General features: G+C 37.4%; 1 protein-coding gene across 4 annotated transcripts in view; it reads right to left on the bottom strand.

Annotated features, from left to right (window-relative positions):
• Positions 1-1,125: 1,125 nt before the first annotated feature.
• Positions 1,126-27,784, bottom strand: part of LOC121301543 (tyrosine-protein phosphatase non-receptor type 13-like) — a 52,015-nt gene continuing 25,356 nt past the window's right edge. For 2 of the 4 annotated variants that reach the window (XM_041231041.1, XM_041231049.1), the window contains 27 exons: positions 27,363-27,494; positions 26,359-26,807; positions 25,230-25,361; positions 24,226-24,319; positions 24,020-24,105; positions 23,558-23,720; positions 22,065-22,279; positions 21,317-21,415; positions 20,719-21,113; positions 20,043-20,241; positions 19,262-19,420; positions 18,553-18,727; positions 17,869-18,079; positions 17,260-17,351; positions 16,842-16,876; positions 16,326-16,481; positions 13,282-13,438; positions 12,028-12,153; positions 11,799-11,902; positions 10,896-10,951; positions 8,007-8,116; positions 4,555-4,703; positions 4,113-4,203; positions 2,736-3,073; positions 2,057-2,272; positions 1,595-1,657; positions 1,126-1,264 (listed from right to left, as the gene is read on the bottom strand). In XM_041231041.1, coding sequence (XP_041086975.1) covers positions 1,187-1,264; positions 1,595-1,657; positions 2,057-2,272; positions 2,736-3,073; positions 4,113-4,203; positions 4,555-4,703; positions 8,007-8,116; positions 10,896-10,951; positions 11,799-11,902; positions 12,028-12,153; positions 13,282-13,438; positions 16,326-16,481; positions 16,842-16,876; positions 17,260-17,351; positions 17,869-18,079; positions 18,553-18,727; positions 19,262-19,420; positions 20,043-20,241; positions 20,719-21,113; positions 21,317-21,415; positions 22,065-22,279; positions 23,558-23,720; positions 24,020-24,105; positions 24,226-24,319; positions 25,230-25,361; positions 26,359-26,807; positions 27,363-27,494 — 4,280 coding nt within the window. In that variant the 3' untranslated portion in view covers positions 1,126-1,186. The remainder of the gene's footprint in view (positions 1,265-1,594; positions 1,658-2,056; positions 2,273-2,735; positions 3,074-4,112; positions 4,204-4,554; positions 4,704-8,006; positions 8,117-10,895; positions 10,952-11,798; positions 11,903-12,027; positions 12,154-13,281; positions 13,439-16,325; positions 16,482-16,841; positions 16,877-17,259; positions 17,352-17,868; positions 18,080-18,552; positions 18,728-19,261; positions 19,421-20,042; positions 20,242-20,718; positions 21,114-21,316; positions 21,416-22,064; positions 22,280-23,557; positions 23,721-24,019; positions 24,106-24,225; positions 24,320-25,229; positions 25,362-26,358; positions 26,808-27,362; positions 27,495-27,784) is intronic. The other 2 variants (XM_041231059.1, XM_041231034.1) reach the window with 2 other exon arrangements.

Raw genomic sequence — 27,784 nt, forward strand, 5'->3', positions numbered from 1 at the left:
TACAAAATGGCATCTCAAAAGTCTACAATAGTAGTACAGTATTTCAAACGAAATGTCACATTTTTCAGTTTTTGGAAAACTACAAAAGCGATTTGAGCAGCACCGCGGGACTAGCGGTATCGCCCCATACGAAAGCAATGCCAGCGATACAAGCGGCAAAATGCCTTGCGTGCCATGCCGCGCCTGTCTGTCCCAGGCTTTAGCAAAACATAATCAATTTCCTGTGGTACCATTTTAATACACTCAAGTGCATGCCAGGATTGAATGAGTGTAGTCATCGTTTGAATATAAAATTAGTCACAGAACCGCATTATGTAGCAAAGCACACAAACTAAAAGACTTTTGAATGGGAAGTTTATTTTTAAAAAACTTTGATGGTTCACTGGATAGAAAGAGGGTTACTTGTATCTACTGTCAAAGTGAGTTCCAGTATCACAGAAGCGCATCTAGTCTGCTGTACCGCCTGCGTGCGAAACATGCTCTCACTTCTCACAATACACTTTCTAGTAGTTGTTCTGTTACAGACAACAACAAATGAAACCAGTCAGTTTCGACAGTATTCTTTTAGAAATTGAGGCTTGTTGCAAACCCATGAATCATGCTCAGTACAATACTATAAGCACTGCTCCTGAATAGCTACCAACTGCAGCCCCGGTAACATTGCTTTGTCCTATTTCAATCACCACATTTATTTTAAACAATATTATTTACAATTATGGAGGATATAACCATTACTCAGTGAATGTTTTGTTTTATTTAGGCAATTTCAAGTTATTAATAAAAGAGAATTTTATTTTTTTTTTTTTTTTTTTAAAACGGCAGTGAAAAACATCAGTTTATGAGTAAAGGATACTGTAAAGGAAACTGATCATTTTAAATGCAGTAAGGTACTATAAAGAGGGACCAACAAAAAGGACCCAGAAATAGGAAAACAAGGTTTTTATGCTGGGTTGACTTATGATGACAATAACAGCATCAGTAATAAAACAAACTTATGAGATGTATGCAGTAATTGTATCAATTAAAACCAAGATTAATTGCAATTATCTTTTTTAATTGCATATATATATATATATATATATATATATATATATATATATATATATTGAATTTTATATAAAACTATTTTATATAAAAATAAATCTTGGTGACTTTATAGTAAAGCACATTTTCAAGTCTTTATTGGCTATCCTGAGATTTTCTCTTCAGCTTGAAGGCATCTGAGCACATATAAGATAACTTGATAGCAGAAAACATACTGCTCCTGTTGAGAGAAAAAAAAAGCATGTGTTATGAAATAGCATTTTCTGTACAGCTTATTAATGCCCTTGACATGTTGCTTTCCAATTAGCACTTTGCATTCACAGAGCTGTAATAAAACTGACTAATGGGTGGAACTGGAACCCAACTGATACCTGCACAACACAAAACAAAACATCTTCAAAACGACAAGCATATTCTTCAAGGGATGGTCAAGCTCTCAAATGCTATGACTAAGACAGCTGCAGCAGTTACTGCATTCATCATTTTTAAACAGATGTAAATCTACCTGATTAAAGGCCACTTTTGTGTCCTTATATTTAAGAAACATTACCTCTGTCTGGATCATCCCATGTCGCTGCAGTCTCATTGTCCGTACCACGTCCGAAATGTCAAACTTTAAAATAAATAGGAGAAAAAGTCACGTATGCAACAGGTAATTTCATGTCAACCTGAAAACCTTTCACCTGGACCTCCTTAGACTCCATTCATTCAATACAGTACATTAACAATGAACCAAGCTAAAAGTCATGCAGATATCTTGAATTCTTTCTGAGATACCGCCCATGGAAGCATGGTACCTTCTGCTCATGGTTGTAATATATGAATGCTGACCCATTCTTGACAATAAAAAAACAACACAACACAGCTGAACATGGAGATTGGCTGTTCATGTTGAATTTGCAGTGAAGCAAGCTTGTTGTTGATACAAAGCTTTACATGTGAGGTAAGAAAAGTTCTATGAATGACAACTCTATTTTCCTGGTGTTAAATACTGACAGCCGGCAGTACTCACATCAACATCTTTGCTGATTAAGCCCAGGATCACGTCTATGCAAATGAGAGTTCCTGATCGTCCAATCCCTGCGCTGCAATGAGTGATTATTGGCCCTGATTGGTGAATGTGCCTCATGTAGGAGATAAAGGTGAGTAATTGTTCAGGTTGCGATGGGGTTCCATGATCTGGCCAGCCAGTAAAGTTCAGATGAGTTACATGTTGGATTTCACCAGTCTGGAATTATAGGAAATAAAACAGGTTATTACATGCAGCCACACAAACAGAGGAGCTGTATACTTAAATGGTGCTGTAAGTCTGAAAAGGTGAAGTAACACATGATTTACAAATTAAAAAATCATCCACTGTACAGATCAGAAATGGTGTGAGTTTTCTGCTGTACTACTGTACTGCTGTATTAATCAGTTGTGATAAAACACTGCCTCTCGTCTTAGACTTTGATCTCTTTAATGCACAATAACCATATATCTAGTTGTAATAAGGTTCAATACCTCAATACAAAGAACTTTACACCACCACTATGGACTGCTATTAAATTAAAAAAAACAAAACAGAAGTACTAAAGAACATTAATTATTTGTATGTCTTTATAGGTCACTGGTATGTGGGGGAACACACTTCAGTTGTGAGAAATACACAACTCCAGAGGTAATTAGCTAAAAGATGCTAGCAAACATACCTGCATATCTTTCACCTCAATGAGCCGTAGAATAAAATTGTCCAGATGCTGGTGCTTAAGCAGTGTTAGCTGAAGCCTGTCGTCCACCATAGCTGGAGTGCTGGGTGTGTCAGGCCAGTAACGCTGACATTTCACCTTTCCCCCTTCCACTTCCTGGGTTATCATGGCAATAACATTCGACTTTTGCTCCCAAACCATTTGCCAGAAGTCTGCCAGTGTGTTAGGGAGGGGTCCTTGACAAGCAATATAAACAAATTCTTCATCTTTCACCAGCATTTTAATAAAACTGGCATTGATGTAGCCTCCATGGTTTCCTAAACAGACTCTAGTGGCATCATCTGGGAAAAAAAAGGAGAGAGATCTGTATGAAATATGAATTTGAACATCCCTGAACATGTAGTCTGTTTCTGGCTATTTGAATGTGATTTTCAATTTTCTTTTAAGTCTCTTAGAATTTTAGGTTTTCAATTTGTGAAGGGAATTCATCTTGTAGCCACAAGATACAGCACAAATTCAAGAGTTCCGAACACCCCACTTTCGACCAGAAGTATGGAATCACTCAACCATGCATGCAATGCAATCAGATTGGCACACCTATAAGTGGCTTGCTGATCCTGGAGAAGGCAAAATTACTGTTCCAATAAATATATTCAGAAATGCGAGGAGGATTTCAAAGCAAGTATGGGAAATTTTACTTGGAATATTTTAGTTAAATAAAGCAATTTTTTATTTTTTTTTTCAAACCAAAAGGAGGCTGAAAGACCAAGTAAACTGTTGTGTTTAAAAATGCTTTTGGTTTCCAAGCACAACATTAACCCAGGTTTCGCGAGACGTTTAAATCTGTGTTTTTGCTATAGTTAAGACTTCAATGGTAATTAAAATACTTTTTCTATTTATAGCACTGTTCTAAGACTTTAGAACAATAACAATACCAGTATTGAATTACTGTGCTGCATCCTTGTAATAGCCTCCAGATTGAGGGTGTAGATAAGAGGTGTACGCATTTATTAAAACCATTGAAAACTCATTTTCAGGAGGTGGACATTTCAGACTCCCAACAACCTCCACTCCCAAGTTGTTCGTAAGTCCAAGATTTTACTGTATATTCACTCCCTGTGCAGCAGGTATTTAAAATGACACCTGAAGCCACACTCACTTTGCTGTACATGACTTTGTGGCATTGCCTAATACATCTGAGCTATACTTCCTCTTCTCTGGATAAAATGCTTTTACCCATTCTTTAAAGTTGCCATTAACTTCCGAAACAGAACATAAGACAAACAAACAGGACCCAATACCCTCAAGGTTTCTACTGGGAGTCTCAGTAAGATGACAGCTATATCATTCTTCCTAACCATTAAATTCAGTTGTACTTACATGGTAGAATGTTTTTGTATCTGTTCTTCTTTCTGTTCTCCTTTGTCTGACCAATTAAACACTCATCTAATGGGTGCAAATTCTGAAGATTCTGTCAAAATAAATAAATAAACCAATGTAGATGGATGGATCAGTTAACTCAGACTTAACTCAGTTAAATGTTCTTCACAAAATCAGTACATTTACTGCACGCTATCTGTATATTGGAAGCCAACATACTCTGCTGCCTAGGTGAAATAATTAAACTAAAAAATGGAGAGCTATACACACACTGCATTTTCTCCATAGTGTGATTCCTGCAACATACAGTACTATAAATGCTTTACATTATTATTTTTTTTTTTACAAAAACGTAAATCAAATTCAAGGAACAATGTGTCATCCATAGAATACATCCACTAAAGACCAAGCTGAGTCATTAGTAAAAGCGCTTGAACGGTACCTCAAACTCTTCCAGGGGAACTTTCTGATCCAAGAGGCCCCGCAGCATCCGAATGACACCCTTCAGCTTGGAGCCTGCAAAGCGGCCCTCAGGAACGACTCTGACAAGAGGCAGGGAGGTGAGCTCCTCTTCAGTAATGATAGGACCATCTGTTAAAGCAGTACACTGTATTTTATACCAGTGGAGCAGTACACTGTATTGTACATCAACAGAGCTTAACTGTATTCTATATGTCGTATGTCATCTTGCTGTGCTGCAACGGCTAGAATAACCTTGATCTGTCTCAATGCACGTGGAAAATTTCTAGACAATTTAAAAGATGACTTAATCTACTTCTCTGCACTGTGTTTAAGATGTTTGATTTTACTTTTAATTATTTGTGTCTGCTTGTTGCTGTCTGACTGTAGTATCCCCTGTAATGGACATCTTGGCTCTGGAATTATAATAGGGATACAAATACAATAATTTACCCATATTGTCCATTCTAATTACCTCCACTAGGAGGTTTTGTTTTAAAGAAACTAACAAACACATTTAACCATAGGCTCATTACAAATAAAATGAATCTGGTTAAGAAAGAGAGCACAGCCAAACAAATAGCCAAGTTTTGTCACTGTTTATCATGAATACAAGTTTAAAAAACAAAACAAAAAACAAAACAAAAACAAAATCAATGCAACTTGAAACTTTTGTCTTGTGTGCCAAAGCAGAACTAACTGTACACTATTATTTTTTTTTAATTTAGTAGTTGCCAATTAATTAATTCTTTTTTTCCCCAATTTAGAATATCCAATTATTATTTAACCCTTTGCAGGTTCAGAGCTTGTCAGGCACGTCAGGTCCAATTTATTTTCACACGCGCAGTTTACTTTACACGCCCCGTTTAAAATATTATTTTTTTTCAACAGATTTAAAAAGCATTGCAAAACATCAGTACTGCATCTTCAGCCAAGCTGGATACTGATAAATGCTCTCCTGATCACTCGTTTTATCACCAAACTCAATTAATATCAAAACTCTCAATAATGCGATCCAAGTCATTATTTTATTACTATGACATCTCAAAAAGCTCTGCAAATATCCGTGATATTCTCTGAGCACTGGATGCAGAAGCAGCTACATCCTTTGTTATGTCTATGTTATCTCTGTAGTGGATGGGGCTACGAGATACGCCCTTTTTTTCGGTTTCATTTGGCTCCTATCGGTCTCACTTGGCCATTGAATGGTTTTCTCAGCTATTTCCGGAGAAAAAACAGACTAGAGACCCGTGCTTTATGTCTTTTTGATGTACTCGATGTACTGGAAAGTGAAAATTGACTACAGGGGTCGCTGGTGTGCAGTGAGCTGTGGACACCCTGGCCGACCTAACCCCTACCCCCTGTTGGGCGGTGCTCAGCCAATTGTTCGCTGCCCCCTGGGAACTCCCGTCCATGGTCGGCAGCGGAATAGCCTGGACTCGAACCGGAGACATCCAGGCTATAGGGCTACTGGATGCGCCACCTCGGGAGCCCCTAACTGTTCAATTTAAACAAAGTTCTTTGCTTTGGGTGAAAACAAGAAAGCCTAAAGAAAAACAAAGAAAATGTCATATGCGTGTTTTACCTATATGAAAGAGAATCTGCCACAATGGTAGAGATTTCCCTGTATGTTTCTTCTCTACTCCCACCTCCTTGCTACATGATAACACACCTTTGTATCCAGTTTTGTTACATTGAGTATGAGAGACTGTAGAAACCCTGACCAGATAGCCACATGATGCCGATTGGTTGAGTAGTGGAAACAGCCTGTTTAGTTGCAGAGGGCAGCCACAGCCAGGAGCAGCAGGCAGTGGAAACAGGGCATTCATTAAACCCTGTTTTGAAAGGCAGTCCATAACTTCAGACTTTATAACTATAGGCCCTTTCACCCTTGTTGACTCTTAAAGTTTCCAGTGTGCTGGAACATATGACTTAGATATTTGCAGTAGCAAGTGACAGCAACACAAGCATAAACATTAAAATGTACTGGGACCCAGAGCAATACAAATCAGAATTCTTGATTTTCATTGTTTATTCTAACTGCCCTGTTTTGCACAATCATTACAAGGAGACATTTTAAGATTAAAAAAAAAAAAAAACATTTTCGAGTTACAATGGTTCCATATTAATTAAAGGGCTCCAAAAACATGCCGTATATATTTTTTGGACAATTCAGAAAGCATGTTGAAAATACGGGATGAGCATTACTTTTTAAAAAATATTCTACCCATAGAAATCTGCCTGGAAAAAAAACAAACAAACACTGTCCTGCAGACCTACAGTATGTATTCACTTCTGATATTATTAACCTTTTCCTGCTAGATGGAAGAAAATCTTTGTTCTTACTGTACACACACTCTGAGCGCAGTCTGTCAATGTCTACTTCCTAGCTGTCCTTACTGGAATATTGAGGTAAATGCTTAGCAACAAAAACTAGTTATTCATAAAATCAGGATAAAACTATTAGAAAATGTAATTTAATTTTGTTTAACGTATCCATATTCTAATAGCCTTCTCGCCTTCGTAGCGGTCATTACCACACGATTAAGCGCGCTCCTTCAGGCTCAAATGTTTAATTTAAATCTCAAATCAGGAATTAAAAATTTTAGTCACAACCTTTATCCATAAATAAAACACAATTCATGAAACAATTCTAGGATTAAATGTTAAAAATGTGAAATCCTCTTTTGAAACTGCTTGTAGATTCCTGTTACTCTTCTAAAGTTAAACTACTAATGCATCCTCCACAGCTCAATGTTGTGTTTGTTGATTGGTTATTTTAAAAATCAAAACGGTCTCAACACACTATGTCATCATCAAAGCAAGCAGATACTGCACATGCGGCTGTGCTTTACCCAATTAGAATTCTGGCCAGCACAATAGTCACTGTGCTGAAAGAACAAGTAACGACATCCTTCTGGGAAATGTAGTGGAGTAAAATGTACAATATTTACAAAAATAAATTACTTAAATAAAGTACAGATCCCAAAAACAAATACTTTAGTGTAATGAAATATTTCTATTTCGTTACTTTTCACCCCTGTTCAAAAATCCCCAAAAAGTTAAAAGACTTTGTATACTACAACAAACAAATGTAACCTCTGCTTTAGCTTTAGAACATTTAAATTTCTAGATAGCAGCCACAGTGACAGCTGTTATTTCATGGTGAAACTGCTATACTGGCTCTCAGGCTTGTGAAAGTTGTGCGATGAGACATTTTCTACCGGAGTTCATCTCCTGGCTATATAACAAGTATTTAATAAATTATTTGCCTCTTCAATAACTCTATTCTTTTTTTTTTTATCCTGGTTAAACAAAGGTACTGGTAGACAACAAAGGCTTATCACATCAAAACTACATATTACTTTAGAGAAATTGCTAAAAAATATATCTGCTTAGCCTTCTATGACAAATGGTTTATTATACTTAACCTACCTTCGGTTGGGTCCTGCTGTAGAGACTCAATGGGAAGCTCATCGCTCCCCCAGGTGATTTCATCCTCATCTGGGTTCCCCATGGGCGCCTGTTGAGGAGGCTTGTCAGAACTGAAAGAGTTGAAAATTAATTAAGCACCTCAATATCTTTACTCAAGTATGCAAAATTCATCCAAATGCCTTGCTGTTCCTGGAAAAACTTTGCATGAGATTTCAATCCTTAATCAGTAACAACAAAAAACCCTCCTCCTAGCTTTCTTTATTGCAGAAATGCTTACCAATAAAAATGTAACCCGCCATCACGCTGCAATATTTATCAATATTTCTTTCCTACCTATCCTGTCAGTCGAGTGCTATGGGTTATGAATAAACCTGTGACAGAGAGCGAACAAAGCAGAGTCAACAATCTCCCTCCTGACCTGTGAGGGCACGGTACAATAGGAACACTGTTCCCTGGACTGGATGGTTTGACAGTTCATTCCAGGGTCAGTCAGAAGTCAGCCACCCAGGAAGGGGGCGGAGCCTAATGCGGTAGGCGAGGTCTCAGTCATTGATTGGAAGATACGTGATTGCACTCTCAACTGAAGGGGGCGGGACTGAAGGTATATCAGGGGATGTGGCCGAGAGATCTGTTCCTTTTTTACGGTTACGGAAAAGACCTGTCAAAAACATTATGTGATTTAAACCGTGAGAGTTTTTGTCGGTCTATTAATAATTGTATTTGTCACTGTTAGACGGCTAAACTATCCGGGAGCTGTCGCTATTCAGCCAGCACCACCCCCGGAACACACTGCACTACTGTTACTGTATAATTCACCACTTACACAAGGAGCACTCACTGTTGGGATTCATCACTGTGTCTGTGTATACTGTGTTAGAATTATTTCGGAATTGAACCCCGTGGTTTTACTGACTTTACACAAAAATTGCTGTGTATAGTCAGTATTATTATTTAAAAGCAAATAATAAAGGCTCATTTTTCACCATTGAAGTGCTGGATTGTTGTTACTGAGCACTGCACCACCTCTACACCTGTGCACTACAAACCACTTTGCCACAAAGCCATATGACGCAAAGTAGTGGATATCTGTTCCAACTATATCCACGAATTGTGGGTATGTACCTACTTAAACTAATTTAAAACAGGTACAGTGGCTTGCGAAAGTATTGACCCCCCTTGGCATTTTTCCTATTTTGTTGCCTTACAACCTGGAATTAAAATTGATTTTTATTTGGATTTCATGTAATGGACATACACAAAATAGTCCAAATTAGTGAAGTGAAATGAAAAAAATTACTTGTTTCAAAAAATTCTAAAAAATAAATAACGGAAAAGTGGCGCGTGCATATGTATTCACCCCCTTTGCTATTAAGCCTCTAAATAAGATCTGGTGCAACCAATTACCTTCAGAAGTCACATAATTAGTTAAATAAAGTCCACCTGTGTGCAATCTAAGTGTCACATGATCTGTCACATGATCTCAGTATATATACACCTGTTCTGAAAGGCCCCAGAGTCTGCAACACCACTAAGCAAGGGGCACCACCAAGCAAGCGGCACCATGAAGACCAAGGAGCTCTCCAAACAGGTCAGGGACAAAGTTGTGGAGAAGTACAGATCAGGGTTGGGTTATAAAAAAATATCCGAAACTTTGAACATCCCACAGAGCACCATTAAAGCCATTATTAAAAAATGGAAAGAATATGGCACCACAACAAACCTGGCAAGAGAGAGCCGCCCACCAAAACAGGCAAGGATGGCATTAATCATAGAGGGAACAAAGAGACCAAAGATAACCCTGAAGGAGCTGCAAAGCTCCACAGCGGAGATTGGACTATCTGTCCATAGGACCACTTTAAGCCGTACACTCCACAGAGCTGGGCTTTACGGAAGAGTGGCCAGAAAAAAGCCATTGCTTAAAGAAAAAAATAAGCAAACACGTTTGGTGTTCGCCAAAAGGCATGTGGGAGACTCCCCAAACAAATGGAAGAAGGTACTCTGGTCAGATGAGACTAAAATTGAGCTTTTTGGTCATCAAGAAAAACGCTATGTCTGGCGCAAACCCAACACCTCTCATCACCCCAAGAACACCATCCCCACAGTGAAGCATAGTGGTGGCAGCATTGTGCTGTGGGGATGTTTTTCATCGGCAGGGACTGGGAAACTGGTCAGTATTGAAGGAATGATGGATGGCGCTAAATACAGGGAAATTCTTGAGGGAAACCTGTTTCAGTCTTCCAGAGATTTGAGACTGGGATGGAGGTTCACCTTCCAGCAGGACAATGACTGGAGCAGTTTTGTCTTGAAGAATGGGCAAAAATCCCAGTGGCTAGATGTGCCAAGCTTATAGATACATACCCCAAGAGACTTGCAGCTGTAATTGCTGCAAAAGGTGGCTCTACAAAGTATTGACTTTGGGGGTGAATACTTATGCACACTCAAGTTGTCTGTTTTTTTGTCTTATTTCTTGTTTGTTTCACAATAAAAAATATTTTGCATCTTCAAAGTAGTAGGCACGTTGTGTAAATCAAATGATACAAACCCCCAAAAAATCCATTTTAATTCCAGGTTGTAAGGCAACAAAATAGGAAAAATGCCAAGGGGGGGGTCTATACTTTTGCAAGCCACTGTATGCTAACAAAAGAGGTGGGTGTTTCTTATCATTATATATTTCCATTGCATACCAAATTAATTTTTCTTTAATACAAATACACTCTACAAAACCCTTTACTTCCGTACGTGACACATTGCTGGCTTTGTGCTTTAAAAACTTGTGGACAGTCCCACAATTGTTTTGTATTTTTTACATAAGAGCTCAATTTAAAATAACCCCCAATGACACATCTACAATCCTGTTCAGCCTGTACACTGTTTTTGCCTGTGAGTTACCTGTTTGGGGCTGGGACCTCAATAACATCTTTTCTACAGCCATTCCTTCTTGACATCTAAAAAAAAATATATAAAAAAATTAATTAATTAATATGTACCATGCTATGGCCAAAAGTTTTGCATTACCTAGAAATGTAGGATTGAGAAATAATAATAATAATAATAATAATAATAATAATATAATAATAATCTATATGAAAACATTTAGATCTTTTATTTGACCTCCTAGATCAGAAAATACCCATGAAAGTTTGCGGTACCAGTCGAGCAGACTTTTACTAATGATTCAGCTTGGTCTTCTGTCGTTGTATTCTTCCTTGAATTTGATTTAGATTTAACATCAAAGAAAACTACAAAATGATATTGCAAAAGTTTACTGGAAGTCATAATAGTAGTACAGTATTTCATGCTAGATTTTGAAATGTCAGTTTTGGTCAGTTTTTCATTAAGTACATGGAAAACTACAGAGGTATGTAATTCAATATGTTAATGTAACATTATTTAGCAGGTTTCATTTAGTCTTTATGAAGCAAAATTAGTTAACTCTACAGGGTGATGCAAAACTTTTGGCCAAAGCTGTATGTTTTTCTTTAGCGTTATCATTGATTGGATCTGTAAAAACAGTATTGGTTACATAATACAGTAACTTCAGCATCCATAAGCCAGTCCCCTTCCATCTCTGTATTATTTAGTATGGAAAAACAAATTTAACTAGGAAAATCGTCAAGGGTCTGCATTTTCAACTACCCTGGTACACACTGGGGGAGCTAATCCATATTTTTCAAAAGCTACTGGAAATCAGTACCAGCAGGACTGTGGATATCCACAGTCCCCTTTAGCAATGGTTTACCACTGCGTACAAAAAGCAAGTCAGCAAGCGAGTGAACAATCAACTTGCGTCACCTCAGGAGAGTCCTCTGGCAAAGACAAACCATCGCAGTCTGTGTCCTCAGACTGAAGAGCCTCCTCTTCACTCTTCATCACCTCAGGCAGCTGGGAAGCATAGTCTGCAAGGACAGGCGGAACTTTAGTCTTGTCATTGTTTTGGTTGGGTTTGCATTAAAATAAGAAATGTATTAGCTTCTTATAAGGCAGGTCTTTGGCCCACATTTCATTCTGTTCTCCCACATACCTGCAGTGAAAATATCTGGGGAGGAGTTCTCTGTGTTCTGTGTCTGACGTTTCTGAACCCCACGCTGGACGTCTTTCAGTAAGAACTGCACTACACTACCTTCCATGTCAATATCAATGCCAACATCTGAAACAGAGCAAAACAAAACATGTCGGTCCAAGTTGACGCATTTGCGACTGAAACCTGCTTTAGATGCCCGTAAAATTTAAAATGGTTTCAGTAAATGTTATACAGGAAATGACATATCTTACCATAACAAAAATAACAAAACAATTTAGGGACCAGATTCTATTTTGTTAATAGACATTTACAGTATATCTTTATTATAAGTGTTAGGTCGTTTAACACATGAGCATTTAGCCTTTTTTTTGCCTCATCTGTCTATAATGATTCTTTTTACACTTATGATTTAAAAAGGGCAAACAGCTTGTTTTAAGTTGACAATTCATTGCTGGTGGAATGTCAGTTCAACACATGAAAACCCAAGACAAATGGCAGAAAGACAAACTATTCCAAATTAAGTTGCTCTTCTGGATCCTCTTTCTCCACTTCATCCATGTCATTTTTCATGTGACTAATGAAAGTTTCAACTTTACTGTTGACTTCTGAAAACAAGATGCACCTATTGTGACTTTAAAACAACTACAGAAGAAAAAGTCAACAATTACACTAGGAAGAAAAAGTGTGTGTTTTTTTTTTTTTTTTTTTTACCATCAGTTCTAAGCCTTTAGCAAATATAATAAACATACTCTATAGCCGAGGAAATGTTTTTAAAAAACTGAGGATCTGGGGCACAATCATGTTTCTGACATCTCTGAGAATTTTAGTGCTGAAAACATAAGAAATACTTCAATCAAAAGCAAATGTATTCACTTACACTAGAGGTCTAAAAAATAAAACAGTAAGCAGTCTTAACACTTGCTGCACATCCAAGACTCCTACCTGGACTGCCACTGTATTTGAAAGCGTTCATCAGCGTCCCCAAGACTCCCACCTGGATTGCCATTGTATTTGACAGCGTTCATCAGCGTCCCCAAGACTCCTACCTGGATTGCCATTGTATTTGACAGCGTTCATCAGCGTCCCCAAGACTCCTACCTGGATTGCCATTGTATTTGACAGCGTTCATCAGCGTCCCCAAGACTCCTACCTGGATTGCCATTGTATTTGACAGCGTTCATCAGCGTCCCCAAGACTCCTACCTGGATTGCCATTGTATTTGACAGTGTTCATCAGCGTCCCCAAGACTCCTACCTGGATTGCCATTGTATTTGACAGCGTTCATCAGTAGATATGGATTCTCACTCTGGGGAGGAGCTCTGGACACTGACAGCTGCACAAGCCCTTTAGCTTTGCGGATTGTTGTTACAGCCTTGGTGTGGGAGACACCAATCATTGATTCACCATTCACCTGTTGGCAGACAAAACAGTGTACTGTTTAGGGATAGAAGCAAGACTCCTAATGCATAGCAGTTTCATCTATTCCAGGTCTTGGATCAAATGCAATGGGAGTCTTATTTCCATTCCGACTGTAATACAAAGTCATGTTATTACAACTGCAAAAATCAAGGACACAATTTTACAGTTACATTTTCCATTCCTGAAACCAAAAAAAAAAAAAATAATAATTGTGTAAAATAAATACATAAATAAAACAGGGCTGTCAAGAAATTAAAAAACTGATTGAAATTTTTTATCTTAACCTTTGTTTTAATTGCATATTTAATTGGTACAATTACTGCATCCATCTCATTCAAGTTTGTTTTATTACTGATGCTCTTCTTCTTCTTCTAACAATAATAATAATAATAATAATAAAGGTTGTTCTTATTACCTATAAGGCCTTACATGGTCTTGGACCTTCTTATCTTCCAGATCTGCTGACCTCATATGTCCCTGGTCGTTCCCTGAGGTCGGAAAATGCTAACCTTTTGACAGTCCAAAAATTAGTTTGAACTCTGTCAGAGCTAGGCCATTTCGTTTTCATGCCCATCGTCTTTGGAACCTGCTCCAGGTTCATATCAGGAATGCTAGCACAACTGAATCTTTTAAATTCTGTTTATTTGTAGCTTGATTATATATTAGACACTAGTGCTTGGATGAACATGGTATTTATGTTTGGATGTTGTACCAAGATTTAGATATTCCTTTGGATATTCGTTAGTTTGCAAAAGGTAATAAAAGCCATTAATTTAACACGTTAACTAAAGTAGAAAAATATTCAAGGAGTATGAATAAGTTTTGTGGGACATTTAGTTTACTAAAACATAAAGGATGACATAGCAGTTAGTAAACACTATTTTGTTTATTCCTGAAAAGTAAAGGAGATAACACATTTTCATATATACATATACGCAATTGTTGTGTTTTCTCAACAGCCGAACAAAGTGGCCAAAGGTATATTTTAACTAATTATTAACATTGCTGAAGTACTTTAGAACTTTTGTAGCTGTTGAAGGTAACTGAACAGCAAAAGTCAAATTTAATTTAAAAAACATGTACTTGGTTCATAAAAAAAAAAAATTATTTCAGTCCCCCCCCACCCCAACTATGTAACTGGCTGCTGAAAATATCCTCTCTGCCGGAGTTGATGTTGCCGGTATACATAACATTTCCTTTGCAAGTTGGGACAGTGTTGGAAAACGCAAGGCATGCTGCTTCCACCATAAGAGCACGTCTTCTGTGATGGATAGTTTGGGTTCTTGCAAAAAACAAATTGCATTCTGATCAGTAGTCCATGGAGACCGGATCCTCATCTTCGTTCCCAAACAAACTGCTGTGGTCAGTGTATCGGTATCGCAGACAGAAACCGATCTTGATTCTGTGTTGCTTCCCAAATCCAAAACAGCCCCTGAGACCTGACATCTGTCTGAGTCCTTTCTCCACTTGCCATTACTGAAGCTGTCAAGCAACTCCTGGCAATTCCTGAGCATGCGCAAGAGCAAACATGTTGTGATGCGGATTTCTGTTTTCTTTCAATGATGTCACTTCTAGCAGAGACTAACATTTAATTTTTATCTTCAATTCCACAGATGAAGCAATATTACACAGATGAAGCAGTACTACTTTGCTAGTTTAGTAACGGTTGTGTAAATTCTGTCAAGGTGGCCAGCGTATTGGTGCTATGCCAAACTCATTGTGATACGCATTTCTCATTTATATCAACTGTAGTTTCTAATTTTATTTTTGTGTTCGGATACATGTAAAAAAATTTTGATTCGGATATTTTCTCAGCACTATTAGACACAGGCTTTTTTACATTCCTTTTGTAAAGCGCCCTGCAATGTTTGCGTGAAGAACGCTTTATAAAAGTGATATCTGTATTGTATTGTCGTTGTATCATCATCATCATCTCCAAAAAACAACCCAGCATTAAAAAAAAAAAAACTGTTGTCCGATTTCTGGATTCATATTGTTGCCCCTTCTTTATAATTATTGTACTTATTTACACAAAATTATACAGAACAACTCCAGCACTAAATCATAATGGAGCCAGTTTATTACTCATCTTAATGCATTTCACATTATACTGTATATTTTTATTATCAGTTTCAAAGCATGCAGGTTGTACTTCAGACTAGATGTAGCCTATGTTTGCGATACCGAAACTCAATCTGATAGTGGATACGACAGAATGTTTTTTTTTTTTTTTTTTTTTTTTTAAATAAACTTCCCATTCACAAGTTCTTCACTTTTAGTACTTTGCACCACAATGCAGTTATATGACTAACTTTCTCATTGCATGCGCTTGAGTATATTAATGATGACGTAGGGAATGAAATACGGTCTGCTAAAAGAGGGCCAAGACAGGAGTGCGATTAACGCACGTTAAAAAAAATAATCTCCAAAGAAATTGACTCGTTCAAATAGTAGAAGATAACTGCGATTAATTGACAACACTAAAATAAAACAACAAATGAGGTCAAAAACTACAGTATGCCACTAATGAAACATATTCTCTCTCTCATAAGTACAGTGTGTTCTGCTGAACGTAAGTGCAAGTTCAAATCAAAAGGTTATACATGACATGGCTGCTCAGAATCCACTTTGTTTGACATTTTAGTTTTAGTTTAAGCACATCATGTATTGGTGCAATGAAAAAATGCCAAGCACCTACTTTCCTACTCCCTGTGAGGAAATTCATTCAGAGAAGACTGTAGACAAAATAAAGGCACCCAAAAACAGACTGTGAAAGGAACTTTAAACGATTAATAAAGCACACTTTATAAATTAAAAAAATGCAAACTGCTACCAGGTTTTACGTGGAATAATTTGTATGAAATGGGTCATTAAGTTACCTGTAGCAATTTGTCTCCAACTTGTAAATCTCCTGTCGTGTCAGCTACACCTCCTGGAGTGATCGACTTCACAAAAAAACCCTTTTCTCCGCCCACCACAGAAAATCCTAGTCCTCCCGTGGCTGGTTTATTGAGTTCAAGATGAATAACACCGCCCTTAAATGGAGAGAACAGCAGAAGAGCATTAGCAACCACTGCCAATCTACAGCAAGGACTCATCACACACTTAGGTTTATTAATTAAAGTTCCATGATGTATGTTGAACAGACTTGTGGTCAGAAGGCCAATTGGTGGGATACCCTCACTTATCCACTCTTTAGTTTATTATCTGAAGTACAGATATTTCTGGAAAATTCGGTTTTAAATTGAAGTCTCCAGGTGTATATATTCACTACAATTTTTTAGTACCCACAGCATATTGCCCACTGGAAACCATCCAAACTTACAAAGAATTTGTATGAGACATACACTACAAAAGTACATTTAGCGTTTTAATGGTGTTACAACTGTACTTACCTCAGACTTGCTGCTGTCTTCTCCATGTGGATATCCTGAGAAGAGAAAACAAACCACAGTGTTAAGTCTCACTGTATGTCTAATGTATTTCTTGTTCTCCAAGGCTGAGGACCCACCCATTATAGCCCACATTTCATTCATACCCTACATGCTTGACTTGATATATGTGGTTCCTGGTATACTTGCAGCCAAACCTACAGTGCAACAAACCTAAGCATTTGGATAATATCCAAAACTGCATAGTGCAGATGAAAAATTCAATGATAGGTTAAACAAAGAAAGAAAGGGGTATCTGGATGTGCTAGTCTGACGTTCTTTCTATAGGGTGTTTGCTAACAATATCCCAGATCTATCCAGAGAACAACACCCTATTGTCTGCAGCTTTTATTGCAACGGGAAACAGCTTCTCAACACTTACCATTCACATTAGTGGAGCCATTTATTTTTGGACTAAGATTATTGTTCAAAGACAAAAACTTTTTTGCAGCTGGGATCAGTGGCTGCCCATCTCTGTAAAAAAACAAATAAACAAAAAAAAAATTACCATAATTATAACTGTGTCTCAGTTACTAATTAATTATTAACTATAAAGGCAGGCCAGGGTTCTTCCCTGTTGTTAAACTGAAATGAAAGGCAGTTATTACAGTATCAAGCTTGTAAAGAGCACTGAACATTCAGACTGATTAAAACTTGACGCTGACAATAACACCATTTGAGGCAAATATATGCATTACTTGTGAAATACAGCACTTCGCGTCCCTGAAAAATTGTCTCAAGGATTACTGCATTTATTTATTTTTAGAATCTTTGTCAAAATACAGAGAGAAAAAAAACAAAACAACGTGTGAACATTTGTTCTAAATTATTATGGGGAAATAATTCACTTATTTGAATGCACACAAGCCATTTTCACACAAAACGGATATGAATAAAGATTATACAACATATGTTATATATAAGGCTTATCACTAAGTTGTATCACTTGTTTCCTCAAAGACTAGACTATGCATTTATTTGACTGTGTTACCTTGTGGCTTTCAGCACAACGGTGGGAAGTGGTAATTCCAGCAGCCTCTCTGACTCGCGGAGAGACAGCTCTTGAGTAGAAACACCATTAATGTAATGAATGAGGTCGAGTTGTCTCAGGCTTCCTTCCATTGAAGTAAAGGAACCCGGCACAATATCTGCAACATAGATAACCTGATATGCACTGTCACTGCCTCCCCCCAGCATCAACCCTACAAAATGAGATGAAGAGAAAATTAGTACTCTACACGACAATCATATTTAAATAATATTATCAGTAAACAGACACAGATATGACGTAACATACAATGGATACAATACTTACTTTCACAACACAGCATTTGCAGGCAACATTGAGAATGACAGTTTATGAAAATTACCAATAACTCAATAGAATAACATTCAAACTGACTAATACATAGTGAATTATAAGTTCCACATCCAGACACTACAGTTTCCTAATATGTATAGACATATATGGGCTAATATGTAATTTGATGTAGAGTATTGATTTCATTTTTTGGTGCTGGAATAAGGAATGCATTACAATTAATTTTAGATCAATGCAAAGTGAGTCAACGTCTTTGAGAACAACAATCAACCCTGACTTACAGTCCTTGGCCCAAAACTCAAAAAATGCAACTGTGTGTTCAACGTTAGGAGCAGGAGAAAAAAAAAACATTACCGAGCTCTTCTCCTCCTTGGCACTGCAGTGTAATATCTGGTAGCATATGGAGCTCTATTGGAGGCTTTGGGATTTCCAGGACACGCCCCAAGACTAAATCAACTACTTTTGACGTAGTTCTAAGAAAATTCACAGCTTCGGTATGACTCATGTTGGTGACATCGGTGTTATTAACCTTTTATATATATATAAAAAAAGAAAAAGAAAAAAAAAAGGTCTGTAACACACATCATATCCAAAAGTATATTCAAATATTGGACAAGCTACATAATCACAAATTTAAATGCTTTTTGTGTCATTCAAACTCAACATTTTCAAGATCTTTGCGCTCACACTTTCACTCCTTTCTATAAACAGAACTGTTACCAAGATAATGCTTGCAAGATGACAATATCATTAGTTAAACGATAAACTGAATTAATATAATGCATTTATAACCAGATACTTTCCTTCAAATATTTATTTAGCCTTACTCCCCATGTTCTTATATTCTGTATGTTTATTGTTTGCAGATTATTAAATCTTTATTTTCATTAGTGCATATCCTTTAAAAATGTTCCACACTTTGCAAAACATAGAAAATCTTCACACATCAGGTATGATACTGTAGCTAGGTTTAAATACCAGGATTTACATACAGTATGTTAAAATTTGTCACAATCTTGGAGGCAAACGTGAAGAAGCACACCAAACTGGCTGGCAGACCTACCATTATCAGCCTGTCTCCAGGCCTGAGCCTCCCATCACTCTTTGCGGGGTCCTGTATGATGTCATGAATATAGCAGCTGATATCATCACTTCCTTTCGTCACGGTGAAGCCCAGGCTTCCCTTTTCCGATTTAACTAATGAGACATGAAGCTCAACTTCCTGTGGAAAGATAGGCAATTAATTAAATTATATATTTGTTTTATTTTTGTTGGTGGGGATGGCAGATATACTGCAGAGCAGAGGGCAATTTACTCTACATGTCCTATGAATATGTAACTACATCCATAACACTATCTACTTAAACTGTTTTCAAGCATGAATATACAATTCTATCTTAAATGTAGAAGAGAAAAGCACACCCAGTGCTAAGCAGTTTCACTTGATTTTTCCTGGCTGCAATGACTGTAACCTTATAATGAGTAAGCTTGAAACTTCTTCAAACCTCAAGAGAATTGCTGCAAATAATTTAAACTGAGACTGCAGTTAAAAAACGCTGCATACTGAGCCCTCAATATCCACTCATTAATAAGATGGTCACTAAATCACCCCTCGGGGGAAGTACCAGAAGGGTTATTAAAGAGTTAAAAGATGGCGATAGTTAGATCCACCGCTGTTTAGATCATTAAAACAGACTCCAGACTTTAACATTAGCTCTGGATTGACCAAAGACAAATATCTTTAAAAACACGAGGACCACAGTAAATGTAAGACTTAATTAATTTTCCTACTGTTAAGAATTACACAGAAATAGCTTTGGTGCTCTAGCTGTAGCAACCCTTACAGGTTCAAATTCCCCAATCTCTTCCACATTGTTGAAGTACTGGTGCTGAAGGGGTGATGTCACTTCCCCCTCATCCTGGTGTGGCAGTGACGCTGGGCTCTGTGAGCCTGAACTGGAGCTGATGTAGTTATCATCGAGAGGGGTGGGAGAGGGAACCTCAGGCTCTGGTTGATCTGGAGGTACTGGGGATGGGGGGTTGCTGTGTGACACAGCGAGACAATTGACAATTGAAATGATGCCAATAACACTCATTTCCCATTCAACAGCTGTAAACAGAACATTAGAGCTAGGAGTATTATGACACAGTGTATCACCAACCTACATCCACAGTATTCTGATGCTCACAATAACCTATGTAAATGTCTTTACAGACAAGCAGTTATTATCGGGAATAGGTCTGCCCAGTACCAAGCAACAACAAAATAGCATCTATTTGCAAAGTCTCTTGCATTTTTACAGCAACTTTTGTACCGACTAATGACGACCGGCATACATCCACGATAGCGGTTTTAAATAGAAAATTTAGAAGTAAAAGGGTCGTGATTTTAACCTATGATTAAAAGAAATATAGAACTTAAATTCACTGCTTCAAATAACTTTACTTGAAAGCAACTATGTTCTCGGAAACAAAAAATGGCATGCTGTTTTACAGAAAGAAGAATGTAGGAATTCCAACCTGTGGTTAAACACTGGCTTGCTGGATGTCAGCTGTGGGGTGTAGTAAACCGTGCGCATTGTGTCTTCCAGGGTGCATGGGGTTTCATATCGAGAGCCTGGGAAGACCAGGGCATTGCCTGGGGTCTGGTAGACGCTGGGATACTGGGCCTCACTGCTCTTCTCTTTGGGTGGGCTGAAGGCCTTGCCCACTTCGTCATTGTCTGTACTGTCACTGTAACTGTCTCGCCTGGAGGGAGACTTCAGCTGGAGCCTCTGGAACTCCCCATTATCGACCTCATCATTCACCTCCTCCTCAGTCGAGCTGTCACTGAGGTCTGCTTGTGGTAGGACATTCCTGCTGAGGCTTGAGTCGGACTTACCTTGAGGATCTTTTCTGGGGGAGGCTAGAGGAGTCTGTAATAATGATAATGGTAGTGATAATATTAATGATATTATTATTATTATTATTATTATAATAATAATAATAATAATAATAATAATAATAATAAATAATAATAATAATAATAAGTTCTAGTTAAAGTGGGAGTGTTTCACTTCCCAAAGAGTCTAATGTATGTACCTAGTTCTTTTTATTTTTAAAATGTATTTTTTATTACCAGCAATGAAGGGTCGATGTTTGGTAGGGTTCCGGGTTTAGGTCTGCACAGAAGTAGAGTAACCTCCTGGGCAGTCCCCCTGAGAGCTGATACGACTTCCTACAAAAAATGAATATCATATAGAAATGTAAAAACAATGGAAACAAAGGGGAATGTCGTATCAGATTGAATGGCTAGTAAACAAGAAGCAAAATGGATGTGTGAAAAATATCTGTATCATTGATAAATCCATTAGGTTAAAACAATGTGGCACCTCAATATGGCAGCCATATTAGGTTAATATTTCTAGTACAAACTAGATCAAACTTGAGTAAGAAAAAACATAGAATATAGCTGTGTACAAAGTATGACTGCATACTTTGTCAAGCTCTCTTAAATTCCAACCATAGTTCGGGACAGTTGAGAAGGGTGGTATTTGATCTAATCCTTGACACTCAAATTGTTTTCAAATCTTAAAATTAACCTTGTCTGTATATGTGTGGATATTTTGCCAATGCTGTTGAAAATCTGTCTTTGGAATGATGTTTTAGCCAAACAAACCTTGGGTTTAAGTGTCTAAATCTAATAAGCATCTTTGCTTATGTGACGTTTCACACCCTACAATTCTATTAATCATGCTACTGTAAAAGGCAGAGAATTCTTCGAAGTTTGAAAATATTTTTAATACGACAAACGAAAGAACCAGCAGACTGCAAGGTTTCTCTGTGTACAGTGGCTTTCAGAAAGCAGTTTGAACATGTTCACTTACATGTTGTGATAAGCCCTTCAAGGTTGTGTTGTTGACACGCAGGATGACGTCACCCACTTCAATCCGGCCACTCTCTGCAGCTGGTTGCCCTGGAAACAGCTTCTTCACCCTCACCACGCTAGGGTTTACAGGCTCCTGGGGTAGGTTCTCCTCTCTGCAAAAACTGAACCCCAAACCTGAGGTGTTTTTCAACAGCTTTACCTCAAACACATTATCTGTGGAAGGGAAACAAATACAAATCATAAAATGTAATTGAGGAGGAGGCAGTGTGGTCCAGTGGTTAAAGTCCAAGGGCTTATAACCAGAAGAGTCACTGGTTCAAATCCCACCTCTGCCACTGACTGACTCTCTCACTCTGTGACCGTGAGCAAGTGACTTGTGCTCCATTCTGCAGATGAGATGTTAAATCAATGTCCTATTGTAAGTGACTGCATATAATGCACGGCTCACAGCCTACCTCTGTAAAGCGCTTTGTGATGGTGGTCCACTATGAAAGGTGCTGTATAAAAATACATATTGTTATTAAAAGGTGGAATCCCAGGTGAAAAGTAATGAATCTATTCCATTTTAAATTCAATTGTACTTTGATTTCAGCAGCTAATAATTTACACACAATCATATTATCTGTCCTGTTTCTTGTGAAGGTGGTAGGCACAAACTTTTATAGTTTTATTTAAAAAAAAAATTAAATTAAAAAAAATAAAAATATATAAAATAACCTGTGTGTACACAGAAATAAAATGACCTATGTAACTACTTTGAGAAAGACAAAAACAGAGGATAACAATATGTTTTATGGCTGTCAAAACTCTAAAAACTGAAGACATCGAAAACTAAGTTTCGATAACTTTTTCTATTATGGTTAGAACATCAAAAACGGGCCAAAAAAGTCAAAGGTTTCCTCAGTACCATCCTAGTTTACATGTGTGACAACAACATCCATTACTTATTGTACTTTGTGAGAAATGAATTGCGATGGACAGACTGAAATTATCATTTTAGTACACTGCACTTACCACAGAAAATCAGCATGCCAGAGGCATAAATGACATCTATGGTGTGTGTGACATTTCCAGATTTCTAGTCTACTGAAGTATGAGCTTCTGCTGTATCAGGTGTTTGTTACAAATGAATCTATCCACAAACTGTCAGGTATAGCAAACCCACTGTTAAGCTGTCACAACAACTCTCTAGACAAGCCAAACAACATTCTTACTGAATACCAGGTGTTGATAATATACTAACCTGCAAAAGTAACAATTACAAGAACAATCTTTTGTTAAAAATGGTTTAGTGCAATACATACATTGCTTTTAAGTTACAACATCTACATTTATACATACACAAAATACTTTTTTTTTTTTTTAATATGAAGATGTCATTTTTTTGTATTATCTGCTAAGGAATTACACAGTGATGACATCACAGGTGTGACTGACCTAGAACACAGAGGTGTTTTTTTTCACAATCACTGTTCACCGACACGTACTCACCCTCGGCAACAAAGCTGTAATCTTTGGTCATTGTAACGGTTTCCTTTTTCACCCCTGGTTCAGCCTGCCCATCCGTCTTGCAAGGAGGGGTGCACTGTGGGGTCACAGGAGCATGTACACTGGTGGCAGGAAGCTGGCCTCTTTCCAACAGTAAGTGAACCACCTGAAACAAACGTTACACGTGGTGAAGTGCACTGGTTTACAAACACAACCTACATTTAGGGCAGTGGCACAAACACATAACATTACAGCATTTTGTTAAATGGGGTATTTACAGGATATAATGTAGTGCATAATAATGATAATAATCATCATAACAAAAATACTACTTATGGCTACTTATGACACCATTTATCATGGAGTTCGAACACCAGACCAATGGAAATTACAATGACATAGCAAATGTCTTCATTTCTTAAAAGCATTTTTCGATCAACAATTAGATGATAACTTCTCTCTCACCTGGCCTGTTTCTCTCAAAGTCTCCACTGCTTGCTTGTGAGTTGCACCATCCAGACGTTTTCCATCAACTGAAAGCACTCTGTCACCTGACAATAGTAAAGCACGTCTGAATGTTAGGCAAAGTTAATATACACGAAGGCAGCAATATCACAGCTGATGCTTTTGGCAAAGCCACACAACTCTATTTGTACAACTACTGTACATACCTTTCTTAATTCTTGCATCAAGCTCAGCTGCTCCTTTAGGAATTATAGCCTTCACATAAATCCCACCGTGTCTTACGCTTGTATTCACCCCACCCTAAAAGGGAAAACAAGAGTGATATTTACCACTTAAATTAAGCCCATAGACCTAATTCTACTACAGTACAAGCTTTTATAGAAAGTGAAAACCATTACCCCTTATCAATGTGCTAAATCCAAAACGTGAAAAGCAACAGAAAAGGTGAACTGGCACATTGTTATTCTGGTCAGTCTTGAATATTAAAAGGTGCAGCGTCTAAGGCTTTAAAGTCCATTTCCATTCACTTTATGAGCTTCAATACACTTTTCATGCCACTTAATTATTGTCTTTGAAGAGTTTCTGAATGTATGACACTATTAAGTATGCCTTATTTCTATTTAAGTACCTACAGGCATTCAGGTTTCAATGAGCTGGTTCCAAACAGTAGAAGACGTGGACAAGGAACCAAAATAAATGGGATTGAAACATGGAAAAACTTCCAATAACTTCAGGGTAAGGGGTACTCCCCATTTTTATATATATATATATATATATATATATTATATTTATATATATATATTATATATTATATATATATATATATTATATATAAAATGTTACATTAATTTTTATTTTTTAAACAACTTAAAAAAAAAAAAAAAAAAAAAAATTCAATTTAAAGTTTAAATGACATCCCAATCTATTATGAGGCAAATGAAAAGCCTGCAGATTTCACTTCTCCTTATGTGAAATGTAACTCAGCATGCAGTGTAAAAAAAAAACAAAAAACAAACAAAAACCCCCCAGATTTTTTACTATTATTATGATTCAATGTGCTTCGACCTGAAAAAAATTCTGTTGATTTCTATTGTTAGCACACAAAGTGACAATTGTTATTAAGCAAGCAAGCAAGCAAAGTTCTTTACATGCAGCACAGAAAAACACACACAGACAAAAAGAACAGAGAAGAAAGAGGAACTCTGAAAACCTTGCCGAACAGTACCGTGACACTTATGCCCAGGCTGTTGTCCTTTTTGGGCAATTCTACTTCAAATAGATCTCCTGGTTTGAGATCATTAACAGGGTGGGCATTGCCACTAATTTTGCCCATGGTGCTCTCCTGTAAACAGACAACAGTGAATAGTGTTTGAAAACAATCTTGTAACAAGACAGTTTTATATTAACAACATACTGAACGATAAATAAAATTAAGTTTTGGGTAGTGTCCCAAAATACTTGTAAAAGCTATTTTAATAATCCATTTTTAAGAACGAGTACAATACCTCTATTTAATTTATATGACTGTCTGCCAACCGTAGGCAGTAAAACATTTTATGCAGACTAATCTCATTTGCGATGGTGAACCAGTTTTAAAACGGGATTGTACTAATTAGTCTAGGAGGCTGAGAAAGGGTCTAAGAAAATAGAAGTGGTTACAATTAAATGTGGTGCAATTATTATTTCAATTAATTTTAATGACCGAGATCTAGAAATGAAACACACACATGGAAAATGCTTTTACGTCTCAACATACACATATACATTTCACATTCTAAGAAAATATAAACCACAATAAATCTATCTTATGGCAAAAACACTTATATCTTATTTTTGGTTGCGTGGGGATTTCTGCCCATGTCTGGGTAATATACTCCTGTTTTGTTATTTACTATGTGCTTAACTAGCTCAATTACAGCAGTTTCCTACTGGTCCTTGATGACTGTTATAGCTGCAGTGCCTGTACCCAAGTACATCACACTAAAGAGTTTCTCTACAGAACGGCTAATTGTGTCGAAACTCTGGAGGGTAATTCTAAAGCACTTGCTGTGGATGTAGGTCATGGAGCTCTACTGTTTCATGATACCATAACTAATGTTGTATTTACAGTAGTGGTGAGGAAGAATGTTACTGACATACATGTTACTCATAGAAAAGCTAGAGATTATTACACAAGGGAGTTTTACAACGGCATCTGTTAACAACCTTGTCTTTCTATATGAAAAATCGGAGACATATTTTACCAGTTAAAAATTCTTCCAGTTAAAATCACTACAAATATGTGTGAACATCACTGGAGGAGAACAGATTTGTGTGACTGTCAGACCTGCACATTTTACCTTTAACACTTGCTGCTCCTGACTACTTGAGTATGTGTCCTCATCCATGTCCGAGTCCCCTCTATCTGAATAATCTAGATCTTTGCTGCTTTCATGACTTCTTACTTTTCTGCTTTTGCTTCCACTTGGTAACAATATTTCTGCTTGAACTTTTCTTTCAGAATGGTAAGGTGGAGGTGGTGGCATAAATCCATCAGCAACCTGGTTCCTATTAAAACCATTGCTATGGCTTTGAGGAAGGCTTGCGCTTTCAGTTCTAGAATCCTGTGAGCTTACGCTGCCTTTCCTCCTGCTCAGTGAAACTGCAGAAGATGCACCAGATGTAGCTCTTTGGTGGCCCTGGAGCCTCGTGTGTTCTTCCGATGAAGATTCCTCTTCATGTTCCTGTCTTTTGCCAGGTGACCTTGTGTGACCCCTGGTCTTGTGATGTGAAGTGGCTGAAGAAGGTTCTTAAGAGACAGTTAAGATACATGTTAGTTTGAATGTGTTTATAAGGGATAGGCCTTTTAACACCAAATAGTTATTTACAATGTGGTCCTTTTTCAAAATCTCTAGTGTACACAAACCAGACAGGCTCTCGGATTTACCATGCACAGTAAGAAACTGTCCATTCCATGATGTTTAAAAAGCAGTCTCAATTTAAAACTAAGAAAAAACATGAACGTAGAATGGGAGGGGACCTGCTGAGTACTTAAGTCACATTTAAGCAATCCTCCCTTTTTTCAAATCCCGAAATGCTGTATATAAATGTTCTTGAATACTGACCTGAGGGATCACTCATAACTAGGCATAATTCTGATTTTTTAAAAATGGTCTTAAATAATAATGCGCATTACTGCAGGGTGTTTTTACAGCTTGATACTAATTAATGATAACTAATTAATCTCACAAAAGCAAGTGATGCAAATTTTTTGTAACTCATCTCATTTATATTCCCCATTCAGACACTTCAGTTCTGCAGGGCTGCACACAGCAAGAACTCACTGACTTGTTAAATATTTTACCTTGATAAAGCCTCTCCTTTGGTTGAGAGACAACCAGTGTGACATCATCTGGGGCATTCTGTAGTATCTCCACGGCTGCATCGTGGGCAACACCCTCCAGGCTCACGTTATTTACTGATAGCAAGCGGTCTCCTGCAGAAACCACAAACATACTGTATGTACAATACAAATGAACATCACCCCAGAGAGGTAATGCAAGTATTGTTGGGCGAGTCTTGCAATACTGTAGCCATTAAACAGTCATGAATTCTGAGGCTAAACTAGGACACATTGTCAAGTACACAAGTATTGTTATTTGTCACAATCAAGTCTGCTTTTGGTGCTTTAATTAAACTGCTTGAACAAATACTGGTAATGGGAACTTAATTTTTTTATTTATTTATGAATATAAAAATATGGAAATTGAAGTTTTTGTAATTAAA

This window comes from Polyodon spathula, chromosome 2 (assembly GCF_017654505.1).
Source record: "Polyodon spathula isolate WHYD16114869_AA chromosome 2, ASM1765450v1, whole genome shotgun sequence".
Classification (NCBI taxonomy): Eukaryota; Metazoa; Chordata; class Actinopteri; order Acipenseriformes; family Polyodontidae; genus Polyodon; species Polyodon spathula.